The sequence below is a fragment of the Apostichopus japonicus genome, chromosome 17 (assembly GCF_037975245.1).
Source record: "Apostichopus japonicus isolate 1M-3 chromosome 17, ASM3797524v1, whole genome shotgun sequence".
Taxonomy (NCBI): Eukaryota; Metazoa; Echinodermata; class Holothuroidea; order Aspidochirotida; family Stichopodidae; genus Apostichopus; species Apostichopus japonicus.
In genome coordinates, this window is record NC_092577.1 from 5513382 (window position 1) to 5538821 (window position 25440).

Here is a 25440-nt window from a genome sequence, read left to right on the forward strand (position 1 = left end):
TTTGGTTTGCTAAGTGCGATCGCTCAAAATTGTTCAATATTGTGAACTAGGATATAAGTCGATTGAATAACATGATTTTATCTTCTCTCATATTTCCATCTTTTCTGAGTAAGAAGTAAATATAATAATAAACTACAGAACGGACACAAGAAATGAAAGAGAAAAACAGTATACAAGTGAACTCATGTTTATTGAAAATATGAATTGCAATCCTTTTTAGGAGTGGGTTGGGTGGAGGAGGGGAGGGGGAGAGTAGGAGTTGAAAGTTTATATCTACCAAGAATTGTGATACCAAACACTTAATATCTCAAAGAGTGAAAGTAGCTACTCGTTCACTGACATTAGATGATAATAAGTGTGGCTCCAAAATTTATTGTATGTGGTACATTGTTAAAAGTTTACAGATCTAAATTCATGAGAATGGTGACTATGAACTGGTATTATTTTCGGACACGGATAAAATTAGAAAATGCAGTAAATGAGCCCCCTCGGCAAATGCTTCGATGAAGGCTGTATATCAATTTCAAATATGAGTGGCCATTTGTTTTAGATTTTTTTAGGGGAAAGGGTGGGCGGGGTTTTCATAGCACTTCATTATGGAAGTATAATGCAACAATGTTTTTCGTCGCTCGATGCTAATGCTGAACTAATTATAACGGCTGCTTGGTTGTAGAGGTATATGAATTATTGATACTAGCAAATAAAAATCATTTTCAAAAAGGTATGAATCAACTATTGTACGACATCATTGTCATGTACGCTCTACATTCACTTTATAAGTTCCAATGTTTATACTCTCGACTGTCTCCCAATGGAACAGAAGAAAACAAAGTAAATTAGCTAAATCAGAAGAAGCCCATCAATACATAGAGAAATATTATAACACTTCAACGTATAATTGTTAATTCTACAAAGCTCAAGTCAGCAAAAACCCTTCCTCTTTCGTTTTAGGTCCTTGAACTCTAAAGTACTAGACAGACTTCTCTAATTATCCTATTCATCACCTTTGCTTTTCTATTGTCATGATGTGAAACTACCCGAATGGCTTAAATATAGATCTTATGCCCACTAGATCAAAAGAAGAACTGATAGCAGAAAACGAATATAAAACATTCAAAACTGTACCTTTGAACTAAAGTTTGGTTTCAATACTTCATGAAACAAATTATAACGACTACGAGTAAATATAAAATAAAATTTAACTAAAAGATCTCATAACTGTTGATGACAAGATTAAATTTGTGATTCAAATAACTATCAATATCTTTAACATTATCAACCAATTATACTAATTTTGCTCAAATAATCAAAAGACAAATACAAAGGCCGAATACGTGACCAACAATTCAAAATGTGTTAGGGTTGTCAACTATTCGTAAGCTTAAATTGTACAATCAATTGTCTTATGACATATGGCATGCTGAAAATGGCAATTTTAACAAATGACCTTGATTAAAATATAGATCATGGTAATAAAAAAATGTTGATCTGAACATGGAAAACAAAAGATTACTATAGGAATAAGTAAGAACGTAAAAACAAATTAATATAATAAGGCACAGCTAGCAAGTGAAGTCATACAGTTATACAACCACTTAACAAGTCAATAAATCAATAAATATATGACAAGCAAAACTACTCACTCGATGAAGGCTGTATACCAATTTTCAAATATGATTGGCCATTGTTTTAGATGTTTTTGAAAAGGGTGGGTGGGGTTTTTCATAGCACTTAATTTTGGAAGTACAAAGCTACATTTTTTTTTCACTCGATGCTAATGCTGAACTAATAATAAAGGTTGCCTGGTTCTTGAGGTAAAATGAATTATTGATACTAGCAAATAAAAACCTTTTTCAAAAATGTATGAATCAACTATTGTAAGACAACACTTTCACGTAAGACGTGGAGCTTTGTATTTACTTTATTAGTTCCAATGTTTATATTCTCGACAGTCGCCCAATGGAGCAAAAGACAACAAATTAAATTAGCTAAATCAGAAGAAGCTCATCAAACACATAGAGAAAAATTATAACACATGAACGTGTAATCGTTAATTCTACAAAGCTCAAGTCAGCAACAACCCATCCTCTTTTTTTTAAGCTACTTAAACTCTAAAGTACTAGACAGACTTCTCTAATTATCTTATTCGTCACTTCTGCTTTTCTACTGTCATGATGTGAAACTACATGAATGGCTTACATATAGATCACATGCCCACTAGATCAAGAGACGAACTGATAGCAGAAAAACTAACAAAAACAAAATTCAAAACTGTACCTTTTAACTTTTGGTTTCAATTGTTGTTCAATTCAAAGTTTGGTTTCAATACTTCATGCAACAAGTTATATCGATTACGAGCAAAAACAAAATAAATTTAAACCTAAAGTTCTTGTAATTGTTGATGAAAGGATTAAGTTTGTGATTCAAATAACCATCAATGCCTTTTAGATTCTCCATCAATAATGTTAATTTTTTTTCAGATAATCAAAAGACAAATACAAAGGCCGAAACGTGACCAACAATTCAAAATGTGATAGGGTTTTCCACTGTTCGTAAGCAAAATTGTACAAACAATTGTCTTATGATACATACGTCATGCTGAAAATGCAAATTTTAACAAATGACCTGGCTTAAAATATAAACCATGGTAATAAACAAATGTTGATCTGAACATGGGAAAGGTTAATATAGAAATGTATAAGAGCGAAAAAACGACTTAAAATTTAAATAAGACACAGCTAGCAAGTGTAGTCATATGCAACTGTTCCCCTTACATTGTACAAGTACGCTTCTTCCATTAACACTTAACTATAATTCCAGTGCTTGACATACAGTAAATCGATAACTTTCCAACTTAAGTTAGCACTTTGTCAGTTTTAAATGCTCACATCGTCGACAAAGCACATAGCATATTATATTGTGACAGGTCTACTGACCCTCATATGAAGACATTACAATATTTATACAACCACGTAACAAAATCGATAAATCAATAAATGGATGACAAGCAAAACTACTCAACAACTGTACGTACAAAAGATATTATGCAACCACTCGTTAGAGTATAAGTAAATGCAACTGTTTTGATATCATTCAAACTTATATTGGTGAACCCCTACTTTCTTGCTCAAAATTATCAAACGTTTTCCTTCAAAGGAATGGCTGTCGAAATAAAGCTTCACCAATTGACGTTACACATTATCATAGTGATTCTTGCAAACACTGTATCGTCTAATTGTATACAAAAGAAGCAAAAGAAGATGGGAATGATTACATTTTTCCAGTTTACGTTAAACCCTGCGCTGCTTCGTGAATAATTTAAGCCGATGAAATCAGCAAACTGCGCTTTCGGTGTTATACCCGCCTGGTTGCATCTACCCCCAACAGAGGTTAGGGTCTACCACATGACCTTGGCTGATTAAACAGAAACACGGTGTATGTTATTATGATCATATTCTGCTGACTGTTTTCTCTAGAAGCTGGAATGGGTGTAGTAAGAGAAATAACGTATGTTGCTTTTGGCATGCCATAGAGGTAATCTGAGCAAAGTTAAAACTTGAGAACCAGCCGTACGATAAAATAAATCAAACCCAAAACCGATACAAAATTTTAAAAAAAAATCGAAAGAAACAGTAGTTGCTTCCTACCCAAGCTTTTCCGAGTACATGACAATGAAACAGCTTGGAAGAATAAATCAGTATCTAATGATTAAGTTACTTGCCTTGTAACATAGGCTTGCCTTAGATCCTGAATGGCATCTTCCTTCGTTATTTCTACCCAACCCTGAGGAAGCTTTGCCTCTTTGTGGCCATACATTGTTGCAAAGTCCTCATTAAATCGATTCATCACCCACTTCCAATATTTAAGAGGGGTGTCATTTTGAATAGGCTGTATGACCCAGTTTGGAAAATCTTTCTGGTAGTCACAATAATATCTCATCTGCTGCCCATCCCAATATGTATCAGAAGTTGTTACGGAAGATGTGCAAATGGCACAGGAAAGTCGCATGTCCTTTTTTGAAGCACATCCGACGACTCCTTCTGGATAATGCAGCTCTGCTCTGTGAATTTCATGTTTTTTCGTCATATTGTCACACGGAACGTGGCACATTGGACATTGCTCCATACATCCGCTCACGTGTTTCTTAATCTCAAAGTGAGGTTTTGTTGGTAACGAACTAAGAAACTTCATAGCGTGTTCTGTCTGCCCTTCTCCTGGTAGCATAAGTTGCTCTAGAATATGACATTCTATATCTTTAACGCTTTTTATGACTTGATCTCCGAAAAAATTGAGGTCTTCAATTTGAAACATGTAAAGGTTCTCGACATCTTCATCAGACAAATGTAGAGATGGAAGATTTTTTTGTAGCTCGATACGTAAATGCATTATCCAATCACTGAATTTTTTACCGCTTTCTGCGACAGAGTCATCTCCCAAAATGATCTCTACAGTTTTCCTAATAGAGCGAAGTAGCTCCCTTGATATTTCTTCTAGTTTACTGCTAGCTAGGCGCTGGATATATGGAGTACCGTCAGGATTTCCATCGGTACATACTTCCGCAATCCTTGTAAGAGACCAGTTCTCCAGAAAACTTTCCAAATCGAAGATAAACTTGTAATAAGAATCGAAAGCCTCTTTCTTTGCCATATCTTCCAACACATTACCAAACAAAGCAAATTTGGATGCAAAGTAGGGGCATCCTTGTCTCACAGCTCCGTAGATGGCTGGACCCAAGTAATTGCGGATAAGCTCAACTATTTTCTCCACAAATAAATTGGCAACGTTCTCTGACGCTCGTTTATCTTGAAAAGCATTCGAACAAAGTGCTCTAAAGTCCTCTTTGAGACTCTCCCTTTCAAGCATTAGAAGCTCTCTGAGTGAATGTTTGATATTGTATTCACGGCGTCCTTCCAGTATCATTGGCACGGCCCGATTATAGGCGTCAACTATTGCATTCACCTTGGTATCCTGTGTTAATGTTGCTTCCTGATACTTCTGATTCAAAGCGTCAATAGTGTGGTCGACAAACTTCTTTATGATAGCATGATCAAATGCCAAATCATTATCAATATCAATCTGCAAAAGCACGAGGGAATTTTCGACAATTTTCGAGACAATTTCCTTTTGACTGGCATAAAACATCCCTTTAGCTTTGCCCAAGACCTTTCCACATTTGGTAACACCAAGTTTTTTCATCAGTCCCTTAGCGAGATCTTTCTTCTGTCCCTGTTGAAATATGTATGCTCCAAGTTCACGTTTTACTTCTTCCAATGTAACCTCGCGGGTTGGATGCTTATCGCATATTTCCTTGATCCAGCATTCCCACAGTTCATCAAACTTTTGATCAATCTCCTCTTCAGAAACAACTGTCTCTAGTGACTGCGCATTTGAGTGTTTCGTTCGTAAGTCTACTGCTTGCTTCCTAGCTTTGTCACGAAGTTGGTTTTTACACTTTGGTAGGAGCACATCCATATGGTTCAGCTCCTTGATGCTATCTGCAACTCTCTCCAAGACATCTTGTGCATCTTGCTCAACGTTTTTCCCAGTTACTTCCAAATCTTGAAGAAATTCATGTTCGAATTTGTGGAGCTGGTCCTCATCATCCTTCAAATTTTCCTGTAAGTATTCAAGGATACGGTGTTCCACTTTATCACAAGCTTCGGCAACAACTGTTTTTACCCGCAACTTAAGATCTTTCTTTGTGTTGTCAATCTCATTCTTCGAGGCGTTCTTCAAGGTTTGTTTAGCATCTGATTCCCACTCCATTATCTCTTGTCTCATCTCGCCAACCCACTTTCCATATGCATGTTGAAATGTTTTGTATCGCAATGCAACGACACAGTTTTGGAAGCTGAAAATGAAATTTTCCTCTTTTACAGCGTTCCAAACGTCTGTTGTTCTCTTCATAAACTGTTCAATGCTCCTGGTTGAGAGTTTCAAGTCGCGCACTATTATTTGCTTCAACTTCAAAATCTTCTCACTATAGCGGTGGTTCGGAGGCGCCATCGAGCCTTGCCACAAGCTTGGTATATATTGAACTTCATCGTTACGCTTCAAGTTAAATACGTCTGAAAATCGTGTGTATAAGTTCTCATAGCCTTCCTCTTTAGCTGCTGCGGCGATAGCCTCATCGAGGTTATTCAGAATACTCTGCGTACACGCCTCGTTCTTGTCCTCTGCTGATAGATCTGCGACAAATTGCTGGATGATTCTGCAGATTGATTTAATGTGGACTTCTTTCATGCGTATGAAGGCATGTGCAGCTATCTGTAAGACGTCCGTCATGTCCTTTCCAACGGTTTGCCCAGCAATGTTGATAATTGTTACATCAGCTAAGCACAGAGCAAACGTAGCTAGTTCATTGTCATGTCTGAAATCATCTCTTAAAGACCTCTCTGGCGCCTTCAGTCCTTCTGTGTCTATGATAATAATATAATCACAGTTTGCCTCATCTCGAAGGTCTTCATGCACTTTTAAGAGTTGAATGAATACACCCCGTGTGCATCGACCGGCACTGACAGCAAACCGTACACCAAACATACTATTTAACAATGTTGACTTCCCGCTACTTTGAATTCCAAGCACCGCAATAGCACAGACCAATGCATTTTTCAAGCGACTAGCAACCACTTTGAAAACCGCCTGGACCCATTTTATCGGTACTCGGCCAACATCCCCGTCTAGAATTTCAAGCGGATATCCATTCATAAGAAGATTAGCAGCAACTTCAGGAAGTAGATCAGGTTTTACCATAGTGTCCACATCCGTACCGGCTTGCAACTTTACGTCTTCTTGGGCTTCGAAGCGCTGTCCAAGCTCTCGTAAGAAATGTTCTAGGCCAAGAGATCCACTATCCAATTTCTTTGTAATCTCTTGTGCTTGAACAAGAAGATCGTGGTCTTTATTTGTTAATGCGTTTAGTTTCTTTTCCTCGTCGTCAGATTTCTCCGATTTGTCGTTAAGTTTGCTCCTCTCTGCGTTTGTCTCTCTTGCTTCGTCTTGTATACGCCGAAGTTCCTTACGGAGAGGGCCGAGAGTTTCTTGAGAGAGGTCATTCATGTAAAAATTGAACCAAGAAATAAAGTACTGACTTGATTCAGGTGTACCTCGTACTGCCTCGATGAACTGCAAAATATCTTTACCTGGCTTAGTGCGAAGTTGTTCTTCTCGAAGAGTCGACATTTTTTCCTTCAGATCATCGTGGTAGTGCTCAATAGTGCGAAACTCTCTATTAGGCCTATAACCTTTGTTCCATCTTTTATCCAATGCAGCCCACTCTTTCCATTGTACTTCTTGAAGAGGTAGATGAGTTTGTTTATATAGTCCTGGATTTTCACGAACGCTCCTTATAATGTCTTTGGCCAACTTCTTTCCCTTCAGGCAGCTTTCGTTATTTTCATCAACCTCAATGTTCAGGCTCTCGCACAAATTCACCAAGGATTCGATCGACTTGGTACAAGCAGGTAACTTCTTTTGGTCATCTACAGGCCAAAGTATCTGATTGAGCTCTTTACATATGTCTTTTCCAACGTCTTTCAGAAATGGTTTGCTAAAGATCTTAGTAACTTTTCCTTGTCGCTTAATGCTGGCCTCATTGTTGGAGGGACTTGAACTTCTGCAGACGATACATATTAGGTGTTTGCCAACCATCTGTGATACTTTCCTCATCTCTTCACGACAATCTTTATACGACGAATCGTCCACTAACAGAACAACCACATCCGCAGCTTTGCACGCAAACTCTCTTTGCTGTGAGAATTTGTGCTTTAGAGCGTCCCCTCTCAAATTGAAAAAGGTAATTGCATCGTTCAAGGCAATTCCCCCACGTTGGTCACTTACAGTCTCGGGTAGGAACCATGCGGCTTCAATCGTTCCTTTTGACCACTTTGCACAGGGCAATTCTTCCTCTTTGTCAACGAAGTATGGGTGATCATTGTTTCCTTGCAGCGTACCCATGACTTTGTTCAACAATTTAGACTTAGAAATGTTTGCATTTCCAAACCGCATAAATGTGACAATAGGAAGAGCTTGTGTAATCATTGATTTTTCTACAGGCGATATCTCGTTTCTTGGCTTCCAGGATTTATAGATTTTTCGAAGACCCCATAGCAAGAACTGAATTCTTTCCCCGTTTCGTAATCCAGGAAGTAGAACTGGAACAGCTAACCTACATTCGGCCATCTTCCACAAGAGTTCTTGGCGCAGAAATGCGTCGCAGCAATGAAGAATGCCGTGGGTAACATCCATAGAACTAATAACCGATAGATTGTCTTTGGCCGAGTTACCACTTTCATCGTCGTCGTCGTCAAATATGTCCCCCTCTAGCTGACCTCCACCTGACGTGCCTTGAGAAGAAACGTCAGCGGGAAGTTCCAGGCATCTGCGTCCTCTGTAATCTAATGATGAGATATACCTGACATAGCTCCAGAACACGTCTTGACCGAAATTCGCATCTTGCATTACACCTTTCCGGAGAACTAATGCTTCACAAAACCCATGTTCCTCTCCTGTAAGTCCCAGTTTTGCAAACACCTCAGGAAGCTCAGTGCTATTTGTCCTGACACAATGGGATTGGTTGGTCGATTCTTGTGGTGAAACAGTATCATCGTCACTTGCTGTTTCGTATGTGTCGCTCCCTACATCCTGCTCCTTCTCAGTATCGTCAGTGGAACTGTTTGTTGCCATCCACACATTGTTTAGGGCGTCCCGCAACTTTTCATTTGAGTCCTTCAAGTTTCCTTGTTGGGTCTTTATAACCTCCCAAACAGGTATAGTGTTCGGTAGTGACAAGGCACCACTTATCACAAGAGAACTTATCTGCAAACATCTCTTCCAATCTATAAACTCTATGCATTCATCTTGCTGTCCCCCAAACAACTGAACTTGTCGATGGAACTCGATAAACTCTGTATCCTTACCTTCGGCTTTCAAACTTACAATATGTGACTCTCCACCAGCAAACGATGTACTTACTTCTTCTCCATCAGTTGTAGCAAATTCTTCTTCTAAAAGTCTCAGAATCGTTGTTTTCTCAAGTTTGGTGTCAGACGTGTGAATGATTTCAACGGAACGTCCACCAACTACAAATGGTCCACTAGGTACATGGGAGCCGAAAGTATTAAAAAAGTCTATGATAAGATCATTGGCTTTAGCGTTTGTTGCATGTTCATCTGAAGAACTCAGACAAACTGTGATATTCTGAAGAGATTCAATAGCATCATCTGTGAGTTTGATACTACAATCACCGTTGATTCTTTCCAGACTCTTCGCGAGATACCACGTGTGCTTCACTTTTGATATATATTGGACATTCTCAGGGATATCAGAAGATGCATGTGTCGAAACTTCATTTGGAAGAATTTCGTAACCATGTGAACAAAGTGACAAGAACAGGTTTTCAGATTGTTTGTCAAAGAAAACTCTGGTCTCTGATATCTCCTTAGGTTCGAAAGTTTTACCTTCGTGCACAGACAATTTAGCAAGGGCACCTCTTGGTTTAACCACGCCACTACCATCACTTTGATTAACATACAAACCTCTTAAAGTCAACTCTTTGTGTAGTAATGTCTCGTATTTGTCAGCCATTTTACTCATTTACTGTTGCTACATTAAATATTAAATAAAACTTCCAATTACTAACGCCTTGACGTAACCTTGAGATAATCGTATATCGAGATGGATAATCCCATGCGTCTACTTCTTCGTAGCCTTGTTTTCGAATGTTTAAAGACGCAAACTTCAATGCGAATCCCCGCCAGAAGTTCAATGACCTGTAGAGATTAATCAAATATTAGATACATTAACCAATACTGAGAGCAAGCATGAGAAGAACCAAGAAATCGATCAAGTTGACAATGAATGAATTAATTGTTCAAGGAATCAATTAATTATCAACCAAACAATCAATGAAGCAATCAACCAATCAATCATTTTGATAACAAGTAAATCGATGTAAAACACTAATGCAGAAAATAATTTCAACGTGATACATAATTCAATCAGAAAGTAAGGTGAAATTAGTTGCATACAACGATAGAATCTGAGAATGTTATAAAAGTGACAATTCACATTAAATATATCAGATTAATACTACTATATGTTGATTGAGGAATCGGGTTTGGATTAAACAAAATCCGGATAATACAGATCACGAAGGGTGACTTTAGGTAGAATTTTATTCTCAGTATGTTACAGTTGACCCAGAAAGCTTCAGGGACTTGTAATTCCTTGAAATTTCACTGAATTACACTTAACTATTTGACTAATGTAGAGCAAGTGAGCTAAATTTGTCCAAGAATTAGGGGAAACCATCATAGATTTCCAACTCTTATTTCTAGCACTCTGTGAACATAAACCAATTGATTCCCTGGAATGGATTTAAAAATACAGACTTTTTATTCCAAAATGTTTCCATAGCCTGAGAGAATAGTCTTCCAATGTTAAATATAGACACAGATGCTATACATATAGTCAAATGGACACTTTCTTTAACCAACTGTGAGCTAGAAAATCAGCTCTGCCTTCAGCCACCCGTTTAATAAATGTTATGATTGAATGATAGTAACATGAAATTGTTTATTCACTGTGAAATATATCCACAACTATCAGATAAAGCCAAAATAATCTAGTGTAACATCATACCGAATAAGGCCGATTTGAGAGCGTTTGAGTTAACCCGCTGACACATTCCACTTCAGACTATGAAAACTGATAATGGCCCCATGAGTGTATTTAAAACAGCCAAAACAATAATATCAAATTTTTGAAGTATATTTCAGTTCTTGGCTATGTATTGTTGAAGATTACTTGAGATGTAGTGTATATTGAGCCCCTTCACAAAATAAACTGAGTTGAATTTGACCACACTATGTTCAGCAAAAGAAAATCATCGGGGAACTAACAGATTAATTGTAGCTTTAAGTTTTGAGTTAGTTTTCTTACAACTATTTCAGACTTTTTGCCTGGTGACCTCATTTGACCTATGACATCTTTGACAATTTCAATATGATTTTGTACTAACCGAGCTGGATCATAGTTATTATGAAGTACAACAAAGATGTACTTTTGAAGTTATCGTGTTTACAAGGTTTTAAGCCTTTGACTAATGTTGAAATCAGATAAACTTTGATTTCCATAGAATAGAGTAAGGTTCTTGTACTGAATAAGGCAGATCCATATACCAAGTATGAAGTTTATACACTATGAAGTTACCGTGTGCAAAAGCCGGTGCACCATACACACCCACACACAATCACCACCGCATATATTCATATTCCTTTCGGTAAGGAATACAGAAATAGAGTATTACTAATGTTCCTTACTAAAATAGCTTTTAAGGTTTCAGGATATTCACCTTTAAAATATATTAACACTCTCGAATTGCTTAACTGTATATCAACGTAGAGTATACCGTTGCATGACACTCTTCAACATGTGTACGTGACCAATTTGTGATGTTTTGTTAACATGTCACACGAGACCATCAAAGTCGTATGTTTCCAATTTTTGTGTTGCACTAAATTATCCAGAAACTGAAACTGACAACCCTCACTTGTTACAGAGGTCATTTTTCCAAATTCAAAATCGTCATAGAAATTCAACCAGGAATGATAACAGTCAGTAAATACTTGTTTTTTGTTGCTTCCGAACCTTTGAAGAACTGAATATACAGCACGTTAGACACGTACCATCTCTGGATGGTACGAGTTACAAACAAACAAACTTAACCTTTAGTACCCTTGATTAGTTTTATCCGTGGATCGTTTACTTTGGTTTTGGTTAACAGTTCGGTACGGGATCTCTTTTAATATATGTATTTCATATCATATATGATACAGCCATGCCAATGGCGCATGTTCTTGTCAATATCGTTTATATAACGGTGATGTCAGCTATCTTATGATTTATAACATAAATCAATGACCTATTTTCTTTATAAAATCAATTTGGAACTACTAACGAAATATGAGTAAAAGTTAACATTATTCATTCCGTATTTTTATGAACAATTTGGTTATATCTGTACAATCGTTATGAATATGTGCTGTTATAATCGCATGATCAAATATCATTACATCCTAATAATGTAACTGATAGATTTAGTTTATTACTTTCCTATATACAAAATATCGTTTTATACTGTATACCACCAGAAATTGTGATAGGTTTAAATATTTGTCAAATTTCTTTCCATTCAAACTAGAATAAAAAATATATATATATATATAGAAAACAACAGAAAAATACTTACGTATTATACAGGCGGCAAAATTAAGTTGGATATTCATCAAACTTGAGCGATACGTTGTTACACCGACCAGGCTGCAAGAAAGACAATAAAAAAACTTCTTTTTTTTTAAACATAAGATACGAATCGTCGAAACATTGGATACGAATATCATCACAATTTACAAAATGATGTATTTTGAAAAAAAATGAAGCCTTGCACTTTAATCAGGAAATGTTACATGTGGTAGTGATTACACAAAAATGAGGAAACAAAATCTCCAATTATCGTTTATTTCCTAACGAGTATTCCCTTTTCATTTGCATGAGTACACCCTGGGTTCTGTGGATTCATGTATAGCAAGCTTTCCTGTCGCCTCCGGTAACCAGTGTCTGTCAGTTATTTGGACACCCACATACTACAACAGTTTATAAAACCGTGCGTTTTCCTGTTTGACAGCCCAACTATGACCTTAGGTAAACAATAAAATGCCGTGGCGAACATTCATAAGAATGGTTATTTGCTGTTGTTTCGTTGCAGTTAACATCCAGAACTCTTCAATGATTATTATTTATCACCAGTTTCACTGTCCATTACTTTACAATTTATTAATGTCACAGCGCTTGTCTTGAAGAACAAGTACTAATTTGCAGATATATATATATATATATATATATATATATATATATATATATATATATATATATGCGGATACAAGGTCGTTATAAATTTTATAGCAATAAATAATGAACCAACACATGTAGAAACCACTAAGCCTATAACTTAACATATATACATTAAATAATATTAATTAATTACATTTCATTCCGGTAGCTGCAAAGGAACGGTGATGACAAGGCATTTTATTTCTAAGTTTATTCTCAAAAATGAAACGTTTAAATTTATGGAAGATGGAAGATGAAAGTTGTATTTTGCTCGAATGCGAATCATAACCTATTGAAATTGAAGTTAAGCTTCACACGCTGTTACGACAATGTATAGACCTATAATTATGCTACAGTGTTTGATACTCACATGACGTTTCAATCACGCTACATTGTAGTCTGTAACGCAGCTAACTTTCACATCTCTTTTCTCGGTTGCCTCCTACGGATTTTCGTAGATAACACGATCCGCCTTGAAGAAGAAAAACGGGAATATGAAAACATTGCCACTAACATATGTGAGGAGTACGTCACACCATAGCGATCGTTATACGACAATTGAATGAGAACATCGCACACACTGGCACTTTGCCTTAGCACTAACGCCCAGTGTACACACTACGTGTAAACAACACTCGTTATGAATTTCGCAATAAAACCGGGGAATTCCCCGTCTCATAACGCTGCTGTTGTCACGTACGCATAGCCCTGCATTAAATTGAATGCTAAATTTGTCAAAGGTTTTTTTGTACACAGTATTCGTATACGCGATTCCAGATCCATGCATTATCGAATTCATACCAGTGGCGGAGCTAGGGGTATTGGTCAGGGGGGCGAGAATGGTCTGTAAGGGCGCTTTCGACAATATATAAGCAGAGCGCCACCACAGGTTGGCGCGGAGTGTACAGAAATGTTTTGAGTAAAGATACTCCCTAGATCGCAGGAAATTACCCTTTCCGGGCCTTGCTAATTTGCAGATAAACGAAGAATAAATAGGTGTCATCGCCATTTTGTCAGAAAATTACACCAACAAAATGTGACAAATGTCAATAGGTAGATGAGAGCGCAATAAAAAAGTCAGTAATCGCGAATAAGTAAAAAGTAGTGAAAAGCTGAAAAGGGCGCCAGCATCCGCCCCTGACTGTATGGACGCTCCGCCACTGATTCATACATTGTATTCGTGATTCGCGTCTATGTAATTAATATGGAATGAGACATGCAGGGTAACGTTACTGTGTGTTGCAAATGGTTGAATTTTCACATTCCTGTGCTAACAATCTATATATCAGAAATGTTGGTTGTGTGTGTGTGTGTGGGTTGTGTTGGTTGGGGAGGGGGGGGGGGGGTATTCACTCGTAAATCAACCAAGAAAAGAGATTTGTCGAATAGATTTTCAACATATTGCAAACAAATGAAGAGTTACTCAATACTACCATGAACTTATATAGCAATCAGCTATTTGCACAACACCATTCAATTTGTTATGATTATCAATTTTAACGTTTTAACATATTGTGTTTCATGGTGATAAAATACACAATAACAGTGCTTAACGTCATTCACTTCAAGTGAGCAGCAAGGCTATTACTTTACTGTGGACTAACACATAAAATAACAAGTTCAATCATGTTTTGCTTTCAGAGAGTACCGTATGTGTTTACCTCAAAGTGTTAAGACTGATTTTTTTAACACAAATCATCTTTGTTTTGCACAGAAAACAAAATGGTCACTGACTATATGAAGTTCATTTAATCATGCGTTTACACAAGTGATTGCGTTTACGTGTTTTTGCTTAAGAATTGACCTTTAAATGTTAACATCAAATAACCTTTGCTCTCCACCAATTTCAAACTTTCCTTACAACTTTTCTTGCGAATGTCCTCAGGAAAATTCTACGGAATGCCTCTTTTATGCTAAATTAATGACGTCCCTGTGCAGGCTTAACTGTTAGCTGTTATCCAAATCGTGTTCTGTTGACTTCGTATCAACAGCAGGGTAAACCCTGGATGACACTCAACAACATTCAACAATATTTATTGGATTGTGAACACGTCATGTTTCCTTGGTTGGCTTTGAGTCACCTTTGATGAACTGACCTATTGGTTTCTTTTTATATTCCAGTCACTTTAACTCACTGGTGACTTTCAAACTTTTAAAGTGTTATTTCCCAAAATATTAAACGCAGCCGTATATAATGACGTGTGACACACCCAAATGAATTATTTTGGCTGATGCAATCCTTCAAACCTACTCGTTATCTTTCTTTGCATTACATGCCACCATTTCTCATTTTCTTATACTAAGTAGCTAATATCCTTTGTTTTCTGTAGTGCCCATCATTAAATAATATGTATTTTATCCAGAACATTTGACACTCGTATTGAATTTCGTGGACATATCTTAGAAAATGCATATGACTATAACTGTGTTTCATTGAATAGAACAAGCATTATGTTATGTATACTTACATACGGAAGGTAAACGCCAACATAGCATGTAGGCTAACTGTTCCTTTCAAACCAGTCTTTCGTCGAACCAAATTTCACTTAACATGCAGTTCCCAGGTCTTTATGGACACGAATGCTTAAGAGTAAGACAGTGGTACAATATACCTCAACTCTATGCTCGTGGTATGCTAATTGGTCTGTGCATGAAAACGGAAATTGCTGTTGACTTGCGCATGGCCAATAGAAGTGGAAGAAGAGAGAAGGCGGAAACAGTGTATCGCCGTCAGTTTAACAAGTGAAGCCATTAAAAATGTTACGGTGTTTCTGTTTTATTTGTAAATTGCTTCTACTATCGCTTCCTAAAGTTTCCGGTGAAACTGTAGTCCACTGCCACATTTTTGACACCCAAATAAGGTACACGATATTACCATTGCGAGCGAATTATGACGACATCATGATTTCAAATATGTCAAAGACGCAGTGTTTGTATTACACGCTGGTACTTTCTTGCAGTCAGAGCCGTATATAGAGAGAGTTTGGCCAACTGGCGATTTGTGACGTCACACGCAAACCATGGGCATCAAAATAGGTCCAGTTGTCGTTACCAGTTGCGCGAAACACGAAAAACACCACACACAATATATAGCAGCTTTGCACACTGTGCTCGTTGCGAACAAACGAAGCGACTCAGAATGTCAGATTTTGACAGGCATACGAGGAACAAAATGGATATCAGGTAATGAATTAGAGTATGCGTTAGTTAATGACATTTACGTTTATCTTCACACCTGAAATGCATAGAAAACTAGCTGAAAACCTGTCATTACACTTGTTTTATTTTACGCCTCATACTACTAGTCCTACTTTAGTCATACAAACGAAAAGCACACATCACAGTCCTGGCTAGGCTAGATTACAGACGCACAACTATAGCATCAGGCCTACATTAATAGATCCTTCAATTAAATAAAGTAGGCCTACACATAAAATGCAAATTTATGCTTCACTGATCTTTTCAGGTTTGCCAAAAGTAGTTGTACCAGAGGTCATTGTATTAAACTCCATAAGTTACATAGTAGGATTAATATTCGGCATAACTTTTTCTCTAAAGTCTAATACAACTTATACAAGGGTTGTGAATGGATGGAATGGTTTGCCTGAGAAGGTTGAATTGCAAGTAGTGTGAATGGGTTAAAGAATACTTTGGATGAGTACATTAAGCATTGTAATTGGGTATGACATTTGATGTCCCCGGTTTTATTCCTCTCATATAGTCTTAGGGTCCTTAATGGGGACTTGAGTGTCTCTCCTGGTCTTTTTTTCTACTAAACTAAACTATATACTTGAGTGTAGGAGTTAGCAATATTTGGGAGTCTGTGGGCAAACCTAAGACTGATATTGTGGTGTTAATTTCTCAGGAATGTAGTACTAGGCTATAGTAGGTGCAACAGATTGAATGGGTCTGTCGAGAAAAAAAACCCGGCAACAACTGAATACTGGTGTATGTTGTAGCTTATGTATTTTCCATTAACATATATACTATACGGTCATGTCCTTAATAAGGTTTCATGGATCACACTGACATAGTGTGCCTACTTGTCAGTATTGTCAACTGAGCACAGGGCTGATGACATCATTCAGTTTGTTATTATGCAGACAGCAAATGGCCATAATGATAATTATTAATTGTTACTTATTCTTCATACTGCCCTTACTGGCCTTACCTGAACAGTGATGTATAAAAATGCAAGAAGTCGTTAAGCTTTTCATTTAAGAGTCGTTTCAGCCTGTCCTATTTCAAACATATGATTGGCAGGTTTCCACGTTACATAGCTTATCAAAATGGAGCTGTTCTGTAAAGCAAGAAAATCACACATATGCATGCATACAAACACACTCATATAACAATTTCTGAATATCTTTTCAGCTGCCCAAAGGTACTGGAATGCAAGCTCTGTTGGGTGAATTAAAAAACCCTCATTGTACTCTTTTATTATGGTCGGCGTAACTGGAACCAGCAATGATGGTGATGTGGATTTGACAGTACCTAGACAAGAATTCAATAGCTGCTTTGTGTTGAAGTGGGTTCAACTTGCTCAAGGCCATGACAGGATGACGACTAGACATCAGGATGAATTATCTGTTGCAGAGCTCTATAAACCAGGCAGTTGTTAAAACATCCATTGGGTGACCCTCACAGTCTACCAGGCACTGCACCGCAGAAGCAAAATGAAGTGTGTGTGATACCTTCATCTTATGAGAGTGCAATGGTATCAGTGTGGCCTCTATCAATTTGGCTTCAAGTCTTTGTTTTCTTGAAAGCTGAGAAGATCTTTCAGTGGTTTCACACTGACCTCTGTACTTGACAATCCATGTGTATTTGCCAGCTCAGGAGGAAGCCAGATTTTAATTACATTAACCAATGCTGACTTTTTTTTGGACATGTGGTACATCTGCAAGGAGGTGAAGGAAGCAGTTGGAGTTGCATGGATGTGGAATCTTGTTGATAGTCTGGCAGTCTTATCCACAGATTATCCCAAAGCTTCTCCACATTGCCACATTCAGAACTTATTACATTGATAAACTTGAAAATTGCAGGAATCTAAGGAAGCACCCATCAAGGGAATTTGTTTGTATAATTATTGAAAGCTGTGACCTTCTGATGTGACAGACTAATGTGAAATAAAGGGCAGTAGATTACCTTGTAAATGAACCTTGTTATTGTTTGATTGCATCTAATGTTTGCAAAATTTTAAGTTGCATGCTACCAATTGAAACATAATTCTTTCTCTATTAATGGGATATAAATACTTCTCCTTAAAGGGTGTGAAGACTCCTGCACAAAGAAACGTCTCATGCCGGTTATCTGACCTAGTTTCGAATGCGGTGTAACAGAAGTGTTAGACACCACCATTGATCCCAGAAAATACACACACAGCTTGCTACCATCTGTAAATAGACATTAGAGTACAGTCAATACAAACATCACGGTCAATACCCACAACACAGTGCACATAGCAGCGTGGACGTCTCAGGTCTAGATAAAAGATAACAAGGTATCAGGTTTCATTACTGTCTGCATTTTCTAGCGACACAAAACCATACCATAATTAGCCTTGGCCTAGTGGTCTTAGAAATGTAGCCTAGGCCCCTGCTACTTTGATAAATGATAGTTGACTGCATCCAAATCAAACCAAGGCCTAGGCTATACTTTTGAAGAAGAAAAAATTAGGCTGAATTCATGTTAGCCTAAAAAGGCTAGGCCAATGCTGACAATTAACACAAACCAAGATCATTTAACCATTTGGGCACTTGTTTATGGCATACTAAAAGGGTCTATATAATTAGGCCTGTATGTGTACACAACCCACAAGTTGCCAATGAGTATAGACCTAGCCTAACTAGTTTAGGCCTAGGCTACTTTGTTTTCCTTAGGACTAGTTTAATTGGGCCTTATACTGTGCCATATTATGTAATGTGCTATAACAGTTGTAGTAATAGCAAGAATGGTCCAGGTCTAACTAAGCCCAGGCTTAACTTATGCTTCGGGCTTAACTAAGGATTAGGGCTTTACGTGATGCCTAGAGGCTAGCCCACCCTTTTACATTAAACTAAAAGTGATACTTTTTTAGGCTAGGCATACAATAACTAGGAATTAGGATAACTATGTGCGACTGAAACTGTCATGCCTATGATTAGGAGAGCTGGCATAATGAAATCGAATTTGTGGATCGTAAAACGAGAGAGAATAGCCATGAATGTAATTACAGAAACCAGTCTGAACGTAAAATTCTCGCATTGCTTGTACATTACTCGTATTACACTAGGGCCTATGGCTAGTAATAGTAGTATGGGCCTAGGCTACACAGACTTTTTTTCATTAGATCTCCATCTTGTTCTTTCTACTTCCAAAAAATTCCTCTTCTTTTATGGTCAGTCGGAAAATCAAACAACAATATCCATGTTCTGACCGATTGCAGCATCCCCAGCACCATTTCTTTCATAATTTCGTACTTTTTTCGTGTACACAAACGATAGTCTATACACTGTGGGTATGCGTGTCGTCTGCTATAAAGTTTTCAAGTGGACCTATTTTACCACCCTGTGTGGGCGTTTTCCCTCTCGACCAATCCAAATCGGTTACATGGTTGGCCAAACTCTCTATATATACGGCTCTGCTTGCAGTACGAACAAAGCGCCACTAGTAACATAAGTGCAGTGCAGGTCTAATTAAGTCGTTCTCCTTACTTCTATTTCTATGGCACGGTGTCAAAAGGTTGGATTGCGCAATAGAGATGTGGAATTCCCCGGCCTATTCATGGATTGTCAAGTAGGCATGTGCGAGAAATGAAAAGCACAATGTGTTTGCCTTTTAGAGCACACATATACACATATACACGATGTATAATGCCATCATGAGATATCGTTGAGGAAACGTTACTCCCCACGCAGCAATGTAAATATATATATATATAGTCTGGTCTCTTCAACTGCCACAGGCAGTACAGGTAGTCGACTGTTTCAACGATTACGCCTAGACGGACAGCATGTTTACGATAACAATTTTCAAAGCAGCCATTAAGTCTTGGTTGAAGCGCTTAAAATTTTGAGACCTAAGCTACAACCAGATTTTCTTAGTGGAGAGGGAACAGATAGGGTTACCTATACATAATACATAGAGAGCGAGGGGGGGGGGCAGATAGGGTAACCTATATATAATACAGAGAGGGGGGAGGGAACAGATTGGGTAACCTATTCATAATACAGAGAAAGAGTGAGAGGGGGAGGGAACATATAGGGTTACCTATTCATAATACAGAGCGAGAGAGAGGGGGGGGGGTGGAGATATGGTTACCTATACATGATACAGAGAGAGAGGGGAGGGGCAGAATTTTCCACAGGCCACTTCTTATCTTATCATAGATATGTGTATATATTACGTGCTGTTGATATAGGCGTGGGAAACCAATTTGATTTGGGCGGGGGGGGGGGCTGACTTGCCCGAAATATATAACCAAAATGTTTTTCACCAAAAATGTTGGTTGGGGGGCTGCAGCTCCCCCTAGCCCCCCGCCTCCTACGCCTAAGGCTGTCAATGTAGACGGCGTGCGGAGGAAGGTGGGGATTGGGAGGGAATTCGGAACTAGGAGACACCTGGCAGGGCCGTCGTAAGAGATCACCGGGCCCTGGGCCCGGCAATTGAGCGTGGCCCCTCAATCAAGTGAGTTCGAAAAAATTTGCGTGAAAAATTGACATCCTTGACAAGCGCTTAAGCATAGACATGCCTGCATTTACCACGGTGACCACTCCCTTTGTCGCGCATAAAGCATAAAACTATTTTCTGTGCACGAGTTTTTATGGACTCATAGTGCAGCTATAACTGCATCTAAAAAAGCTTCGTGTGAACCTTAAGAGTCAGCTGATTCTTCGTTAGTACGAAACCTTGACAAGTAAATCTTTGAGATTTTGGGCCCTTTTGTAGGCTAGAATCGGTTCTTTTGGAAACAGTTTGGATAATTCCGCGTGTTGCGAGATTAAGTGCCAATGTTTCAAAAGTGCTTTTTATCAAATGGGTGGTTTTGATATGGGGTGTATAGGTGAGCTTGAACACAAGTGGTGGTTCCTTTTGTTTAGGTTTGGTAGTGAGGTATTGCCCACGGTTTTCAAATTTTATGCCTTTCGTGGCTGAGGCAATATCCTCTTTCTTATTGTTACGGAGAAACAGTTTCTCTGTCTAAGCCTTCGGGGGATTGTATATTCCAGGGTTGCCAACTCAGATTCGAATATTTAATGTCAAACTCTCAAGTGTTTCACCAACTCTCGTCACAAGTTGTCAAGTATCGAATTCAATCAGGCATAATGGCCTATTCAATAAGTTTTCCTCCCATATTAAGACATGGGGTTACTACGATTGCGGGGCCCCTGACATCGCGGGGCCCTGGGCCAGGGCCCAGTGGGCCCATGCGTTAAGACGGCCCTGACACCTGGGGTTCATCTGTTGTAGAAGGGACGAGTGCCGCAGGGCTTCGTACAATATACACACCAGCAATGGTCCAGCTTTACGCCAATTGTATTCCGTTTCCGCATCATGTGTATGACCTACGAACAGCCTCGTCGGGAAAGAAGCTGTGTTACTTTGTCATTTGTCGGCAATAACAGTGTTCGAACTAAACTACTATACATGAGTCATATGCTGTACTTGGGCAGTTTTTTTTCTTTAGATTTTTGCAATAGAAAATAATGTTTGTTTTTTCTTTATTTTTCAGTCTATTGATTTGACCTTGGATTGGATAGGGTGACTGTAGTTTGTCTTAAGGGCATGTAAAGTGTATAAAATACCAATACCTATGGTACATTCACATTATGGATGCATCCAATTGTGGCGTATTACATTAGACTTAAATTCGAAAGGAAAACAAATGATTATATATCAGTGTGCAACAATAACGTCACACCTGTTTGCTCCAATTTCACTTTTGGTGCGAAAGGGGGGAACTAATTCAACTGTCAATATCTCAGAAACGGTACAAAGGGAATTGAATGCAAATTTCACCAAACCTTAGATTATGTTCCTCTTTAAGATATAAAAAATAAACTTTGACTTTTCTTTAAATTTAGAACTTTCTTAAGCTGAACTACTAGAATATGAAGGGAAGACGAAATAATTTATGGCTATTGCACAGCATCATCATGTTTTATTTTATTTATCTATATTCCTCGTCACCCATAATTTAATATCGATTAAAAATGAAAATGTCCCAGTATATATATATATATATATATATATATATATATATATATAGATATATATATATATATATATATATATATATATTGCAAAGAAAATCCACGTTTACTCCAAAAGAAAATATTAATAAAGAAAACCAGAGAAATAAGATGATCATAATAATAATAGTACTTATATAGCGCGTTCATCAGCAACGCTGCTCGAAGCGCTTTACAGGAATTGAAACAATCAATATACAGGAAACATTCAAAATACAGAAAACATTCAAAAGAAAAGATATGAGTAATAATTGACAAATAAGGAGTAATGTTTTAGAAAATATATTGGAATTTTCGGTCCCCCTGGGACCTTCGTCAGCAATAATTGGCAGTCGAATGAAAAGTACAAAATGTAACACAATGAAAGTATGACGCTACAAAAGTGTAAGTTGCATTGATGGAATTAAAACCAAATTAACCATGACTGTACAGGAAGCGGATTGAGGAGCTAAGAACGGATTACAAATGTTTGTAGAACTGATAGTTGTTAAGGGGTCCCAAGTCTTTGTTGAGGCCGGTGGTGTGAGAAGTAATACGAAAGATCCAATCGATTTCTTAAGTTTACATTCAGTAGCGTATTTGAAGTTCGAGACAATTAAAATACATTTTTTGAGAATGACTATGAATATATATATATATATATATATATATATATATATATATATATATACATATATATATATATACATATATATATATATATATATATATATATATATATATATATATATATATATATATATATATATATATATATATATATATATATATATATATATATATATATATATATGTCGTGAAGTTGAGTATATATATATATATATATATATATATATATATATATATATATATATATATATATATATATATATATATATGTCGTGAAGTTGAGTTGAGTTAGTTGATATTTAATTATTACCATATTTAGAGCCTGGGCGATGCTTTACATCTATTTATTAATATATATATATATATATATATATATATATATATATATATATATATATATATATATATATATATATATATATATATATATATATAATGCATTCCAAAACACTATATATTAATATGTGAAAGATAACATGTGGCAAAGCAAAAGACAATACTCTTGAAAACCTGGAACAGTAACAACCTATATAGTGGTATGGTCCTTCCGCACTAAAGTATCATGTGTTCCTTCCATACCATACACTGCAGTGCACTACGTTATAACAAGATATATGTTACGTGTGAAACAAATTATATGTAATGACAACTAAAATTCAGAAATGCCTGATTCCGTTAACATCAGCTCGAAAAAAAGAAATACAATATTAAGGTAGATATAAAAATAAATATACAATAGATAATGTATCCGTCTGTACCATGCACTGCAATGTGGCACCATGTTGTGGAATGCGTGTGAAAACAAAGCAACATATAATTGCAACTAACCCTTCAGAAGTGTCTTAACTCCTTTAACACTAGTCTTGTTAAAACCCTAGTATGCACAGCCTAGTTTACGTTTCTTTTTCACAAAGCAATTTTCCCGTATCGATTTGTGTATGCCATAGATATTCATATATTAATCAGATATTTAGGTCATACATTTTCTTTGATAAATATTTTTCATAAGTCAAGTAATTTGTTTAAACCACCGATATTGCTAGATTAGTCTGTTTCGTGTGTCTTCTAAGTTACGGATATTCATATATTACTCTGTTATTTAGTCCCTAAATATTCATAGATGAATATGATTCGAATGTATTCCAAGTCACATAAATTCATAGACAGACAGACAGACGGACAACATCTATAAAGCCCATCTTCTATCAGTGCCACAGCGATACAGACTTGCACGTGTGGGTTAGAACATAAAAATTAGACCATATCAATCTTATTGTAAAATTGCAGACAATTTGTGAATAACATGTTGGCGTTTGAAGGGTTCATGGCCTACATTTAGGCGTATGTTGGTAGGGAGCGGACTACAAAGCTTTGTACCACTGAAAGCAAAATCTCTGGTGCTATACTTTGTATGGACACTAGGGATGACAAGGAGTAATTTGTGGGGACGAGAAATAACAATAAGTTTTCTCAAGTAATCAGGTATTGTGAATACGATTATGTGCAAATAAGATGATTTTAAAGTAAATCCGATCTTTGGCTAGGAGCCAGTATAATTCATGAAAATGTCAGATACCCCATCGCGCCTGCTACGACCATAAAAAATCCTTGCTGCGCTATTTTAGAGAGACTGTAGTTTTGCAATAAACTTCGAGTTAATACCATAGTAAAAAGAGTTGCACATGTCAATTATGTTGATAACAAGGTAAATTAGAAGATTTCTCACAAGGTCACGGGGAGGAAATATATGACTTTAAAAATATAACCGACAAAAGTAAAGCAATTAGAGATTGTGAAATTGACCTGAGTATTGAAAGCTAGATTTTGGTCCACATGAACACCGAGGTTTTTGGCGACACTAACGAAGCGAATTGAGTACCCATCAGGCAGATTACCCCCTCGAATTACAATCCGTTTAAAAATAGATTTATTTCCAAGTAATATGTATATATATTAGTTGAAGGTTTACAGTCTTGTTCAAAGCCAGGGTCATGTTATACGACTTAACATCACTTAACCCTTGGGGGGGGGGGTGGACATGAAACTCTTGGTCTCTCTTTCATTTAGCATCTGAGGAACTGGCTTAATCGTCTGTGTGTTAGACTAAGTAGTTCAGATACTTTCATTGATAAGCGGTAGATGTTTAAATGTCATTTCTCAAAACTTGAATGTGGCGTAGTAATGCAATCTGGACTGCTAGCAGTATTTCTCACTTAATTTTGTTCCTTTAAATGCATGAAGGTCACATTAGGTCACGAGGCTTACGACATCTAACATCTGTCCAGCTTGAATAAGGTTTGCTTCAGGAAATCCGATAACTTAGGAAACCAAAGTTAATCATATTTTCAAGCACGTAGGATTAAATTATTCCTTTGGCAAGAGAAAAATACATAAGGGTACTTTGCTAGAGGTTGAGAAATGAAATGTGTAATAATGCAAATAATAAATGAGTAACAATTAGCTTTCGGTGGGAAAATTCAAATCGATTGGTGATGTAATAGAATTTGTCATTTGAAAAACATAGTAGCTCATAGTAAGAGTAGCGAAAGGGCATAAAGCATTCGTTTTGCCTAATAAAGTGTACTCTAGCAATTAAACACACACAAACATTGAAAGCAGTCGATTTTGTTCTCTGGAATTTTGAATTGAAAAATACAAGGCAAAACTAATCACGTTTAACATCTTGAAGAAAATATTAAAGATATTG

The 25440-nt window shown here is 37.0% G+C and overlaps 2 protein-coding genes across 4 annotated transcripts in view; both read right to left on the minus strand.

Annotated features, from left to right (window-relative positions):
• Positions 1-25440, minus strand: part of LOC139954652 (interferon-induced very large GTPase 1-like) — a 287324-nt gene that overhangs the window by 239703 nt on the left and 22181 nt on the right. The window contains exons 1-4 of one of the 3 annotated variants that reach the window (XR_011788151.1): positions 15360-15628; positions 13262-13363; positions 12251-12321; positions 1005-9770 (exon numbers count right to left, since the gene is read on the minus strand). Coding sequence is in view for 2 of the 3 variants with exons in the window: in XM_071954545.1 (XP_071810646.1) it covers positions 3709-9594 (5886 nt within the window). In the remaining variant the exon portion in view is untranslated. Of the gene's footprint in view, positions 1-171; positions 9771-12250; positions 12322-13261; positions 13364-15359; positions 15629-25440 lie in introns of those variants that run through there. The other 2 variants (XM_071954545.1, XM_071954546.1) reach the window with 2 other exon arrangements.
• LOC139954653 (interferon-induced very large GTPase 1-like) overlaps positions 172-25440 on the minus strand; it is a 41884-nt gene continuing 16615 nt past the window's right edge. Inside the window, exon 4 of the transcript XR_011788152.1 lies at positions 172-2625. The gene's annotated coding sequence lies outside the window, so the exon portion shown is untranslated. The remainder of the gene's footprint in view (positions 2626-25440) is intronic.